Genomic DNA, 4,257 nt, shown 5'->3' with positions numbered 1-4,257 from the left:
CCCCCCCCCCACTTACTGCTGCATCTGTGTCTGGTCTTGAATACAGACCCCCCCCCACTTACTGCTGCATCTGTGTAACACTTGAGAAGACACTGAGTCCTTTCCTCTGGGCCTCAGTTTCTTCATCTGTAAAACGAGGGCAATATCTTTCCTACTTCATATATTTTTATAGAATTAAATGGGATGATGGCTCAGAAGCTTAGCACCTTGGCACATGAGTAAGAACTCAATGCTTTTTTTTTCTTTTTCTTTTTTTTTTTTAACCCCAGAGCCAGGTGTGGTAGTTTACACTTGTATTCTAGCATTCCAGAGGCTGAGGCAGGCAGATCATGTAGTTCACTATGGGCTACATAGTGAGTTCAAGGTCAGCTTGGACTACGTAACAAGACCCTGTCTGAAGACATCTGCCCAAAAGAAGTATCATATTATTTATATTATTATAATATTGCTGTTGCACACTGGGTAGAACCCAGGGCCTTGTGTATGCTAGGCAAGCACTATTCCTCTGAGCTACACCCCCCCAGTTCAATATTTTCTTTTTTGAGATAGGATCTGGCTATGTAGTCCAAGCTGGTCTCAAACTCACCATCGTCCTGCTTCAGCCTCCTGAGTGCTGGGGATTTCATGTGTGCACCCCCACACCCAGCCCATTCATACCATCATCTTGATTTTGTCATAATATCACCTGTCTACTAGGAGCAGGACAAGTGAGTAGGTGTGGGGAGCTGGATGGAGATGCCTGGCCCCTACCACAGTGGCTGAGGACTGGTATAATCCAATGTCTGGAGACCTTCAGGACAGGGCGAAGGCGTCACCGTGATCTGGGGGGGTAGAGGTTAGGCACCTTGCTAGATATCTTCTGTTAGATATCCTGGGGTGCTGACTGAATGTTAAATGGGGAGAGATCTGAAAAGGGAAGGGAAGTCTAGGCTCTGACTTGAGCACAGTGTAAGGAAGGGGAAGAGACAGAGGGAGAGAGAGAAGGAGGGGGGAGGGAGAGGGAGAGGGAGAGTGCCTCAGGAGGTCTCAGTGCCTGTTGTGAAAGGGGAGGGCTGCCTGCAGTATCTGGGAACCTTGCAGCTACAGTGCTGGGATACAGAAGCAGTTTCCATAGAGACAGGGATGCTCCAGGAGGAAGCTGGGCACAGTGGTGGGAGAGGGATCACTGTGGTGCCCATGGTGAGGAGGGCAGAGAGGAGGTTCATCCTGTCCAGGCTCTGCCCTGTTTACTTTAGCCAGAGGCGTGCAGCCGAGAGAGGGCAGCCCAGGGGACACTGAGGGCGGGAATGGTGCAGTCGCAGCTGAGGCCCTTGCCCCTCCCCCGCATGGTTCGTGGAGCCTGGCATTGTGAAGTGCAGACTCCAGCTGGAGTGCAGGCCGAGGGTCCAGTCCCGGGAAGCCCCCACATTTACAGCTCCAGCTCCAGCTGTCCCCTCAAGCTCCTCTCTATTTGGCTGTCCAACGGGCATCTTCAGCCTTGTTTAATTTTGAACACACCCAGCTGCTTTTTACTGCAGGGCCTCTGCATTTTCAGGTCCTAGTCTGGAGTGTTGTTCCCAGTCCTTAGGGCTGGAGGGAGAATTAGTTGCCTTGGGGGAGGGAGGATGGAGAGGGTTGGGAGTTTGAGTCTGCGGAGGAGCATCCTGGGGAAGGGGCACCTGCTGACCCACAGGCCGATGGGGAGGGGTGGCTAAGCAAGGCCCCCTGCACACCCTGGTTACCACTTGGGCCCCCCAGATGGGCAGTGGACTGGCCACTACCCAACACTGTTGCCTACTGGTGTGTGTGTGTGTGTGTGTGTGTGTGTGTGTGTGCATGCCACGCGTCCCAACACTGTTGCCTACTGGTGTGTGTGTGTGTGTGTGTGTGTGTGTGTGTGTGTGCATGCCACGCTTGTGCTCTTCTGCCTCTGTCCCATCTTCTGGTCCCATTGCTGTCACCAACAACCCAGGTGAAGCCCTGGGCTGTCATGGGGTCAGGGCCCCATAGCTCCAGATTCTCGTGGACTTTGGGTCTTAACCTCATCGCCCAGGGGCTGGTCTGAATGGAGGCCACATCCAGCAGCTGGGAAGTCACAGTCTGCAGACCTCTAGCCTCCAGGTGCCTGAGTCTCCTGGCTGTGTTTGTCTTGTGGGCAGCATGAGCCCCTTTGGGAGCCAATCACAGTTACCAGAGAAATGCAATGGGCTGATGGGCTAAGGTGAAGCCGGAAGAGGGGGTTCCTTCTCTGCCCTGCCTGAAGGCAGCTTCCTCGGTACTTTTTTATTTGTATAGTTCATATTTATGGCCATGACCGGTTTGACAGAGCTAACATTTACCCTAGACTTCTGGTGAAGCCCTTTATTTCGTCAGCCTCTGAAATCCTTACAGACACCTGATGACCCATGTTATGAGACAGAGATGAAGGGATTCACACAGAGTCACCCTTCTAGCAAATCGCCGAGGAACAAAAGTGGCCCCAGCCCTCCTAACCATTGTGCCAGAATGTACCTCAGCCCAGTGGCCTTGCCAGGTCCCTGTGCACAATGTACTAGTGTGTGGCTGGTCCAGTGTGCCACTCAGTGGGCCTCAAACCTATTTCTGAGGGAGAGCTGGGCCTGGGCAGAGCCCCCTGGTCTCCAGCACAGACAGAGCAGGCCCAGTCCAGCCACGTGCACCCCAGCCAGCTGTGCAGCCAGAGCCAGAGAGGAAGGAGGAGGTGAAGCCCTGTGCTCTGTCCTCACTGGCTGCTCCCCCAGCCAGGGTCCAGCTGCACCAATAGCAAAGTTATTTCCAGCTTCCGGAATAAAAAGGAAATGGTGCCCAATAAGCAGTTACTGAGTGAATGCCAAAACCAAACCAAACGCCTCTCCAGAACCCCAAAATGAATAAATGTTGAGGAGGGGAGAGGCTAAGAACTAAGAGAAGCCAGGATGTCAGAGGGAGCTGCTCTGATTTATAGTTCCCCATGTTTCCCCAAAACCTCCAAGAAAGAGGCTCACAGAGGAGAGGAACAGGTGATATCGGAAGGCCTATAAATCTGCCTAGAGAGCGGGACAAGGAGGGCTAAAGAAAGGTGACAGAGACTTGTACAGTTTCAAAGTACACAGTGGGGTGGGGGGGCCAGGGGGGCCTCTGGGAAAGTGCCTCAGAGGGGGCAAAGACAGGGACTCTAGGAGCTGGCTGTCGCTTATTGGGTGTGCACAATAAGTGGAGGGAGCATCACGTGACCCAGGGGACAGCTGCAATCCCATGCTGCTAAGGGTCTTAGGTTGCTGAGGCTTGGAGGTTGACGAGGGCTGTGAGGAGAGCCTTCTTACAACAGTAGGTGGGATGAGTTGAGCTGATAAGGAAGCTGTCCCTCCCCATGTGAAACCTTTCTGCTTTGTTACTACTTGGTTCTCGAAGAACCAGGATGTCTGCCTCTGATGCATCTTGCCCTTGAGCACCACAGCACCACCGGACCACTGAGGCCTCTGCTATGACCGGAGGCAAACAGAGTTATGTTTCCACGTGCCACAGTCAGCTCAAGGGCAAGGGGCATTGGGCCTTAGATAGCTATGTCATACTTTACCCCAAATTAGGTAGAATGGCTCCCAGGACAAGGTGACCCAATGGAGGGTTCCAAAAAGTTTCTCTCCCCCAGGCAGGAGGCGGGGTCCAGCCCTCGGCCCTCCGGCCCATGCCTGCCCCTAGGATCTGCTGGTAGCTGGTATCAGGAGTAACGATCCTTCTCTCTTCCTTCCTGGCTGCATGGTCGCTCTCCTGCACAGCCCTATGCCTGGTCCTGGGCTGCATGATCTTCCCCGACGGCTGGGACGCCGAGACGATCCGGGACATGTGTGGGGCCAAGACTGGGAAGTACTCCCTGGGGGACTGTTCAGTGCGCTGGGCGTACATCCTGGCCATCATCGGCATCCTCAACGCCCTCATCCTCTCCTTCCTCGCCTTCGTGCTGGGCAACCGGCAAATAGACCTTCTGCAAGAGGACCTGAAGCAGGAGAACAAAGGCGAGTCCAGGGTGGGCAGGCAGGGGCTGTGGGCAACTGCAGAGAATGGCGCAGAGGTTAGAAACTGCCCGGAGGACTTGGGTTGGTAGCCCTGGAGTCTGAGAATCTGATCCTGGACAGTCCCACCTCAGCCACACCAGGAGATGCTCTGAGGAGAGCTCAACATGCAGGCGGCCAGGGCCCAGGGGCAACCAGTCTGCAAGCCGCAGTCAGGGAAGTGGGGAGGTGCGGGGGAGGGTGTGTGGGGGTGGGCGGCACTCAGATGGGG

General features: G+C 54.6%; 1 protein-coding gene across 1 annotated transcript in view; it reads left to right on the top strand.

The window, feature by feature from the left end:
• Window positions 1–4,257, top strand: part of Lhfpl4 (LHFPL tetraspan subfamily member 4) — a 26,520-nt gene that overhangs the window by 17,272 nt on the left and 4,991 nt on the right. Inside the window, exon 2 of the mRNA XM_019206834.1 lies at window positions 3,753–3,989. Coding sequence (XP_019062379.1) covers window positions 3,753–3,989 — 237 coding nt within the window. The remainder of the gene's footprint in view (window positions 1–3,752; window positions 3,990–4,257) is intronic.

The sequence above is a fragment of the Fukomys damarensis genome, unplaced genomic scaffold (genome assembly GCF_012274545.1).
Source record: "Fukomys damarensis isolate Sample0158 unplaced genomic scaffold, DMR_v1.0_HiC HiC_scaffold_24, whole genome shotgun sequence".
NCBI lineage: Eukaryota > Metazoa > Chordata > Mammalia > Rodentia > Bathyergidae > Fukomys > Fukomys damarensis.
The sequence above is the reverse complement of the archived record's forward strand: the minus strand, read 5'-3'. Positions and strand labels throughout refer to the sequence as shown.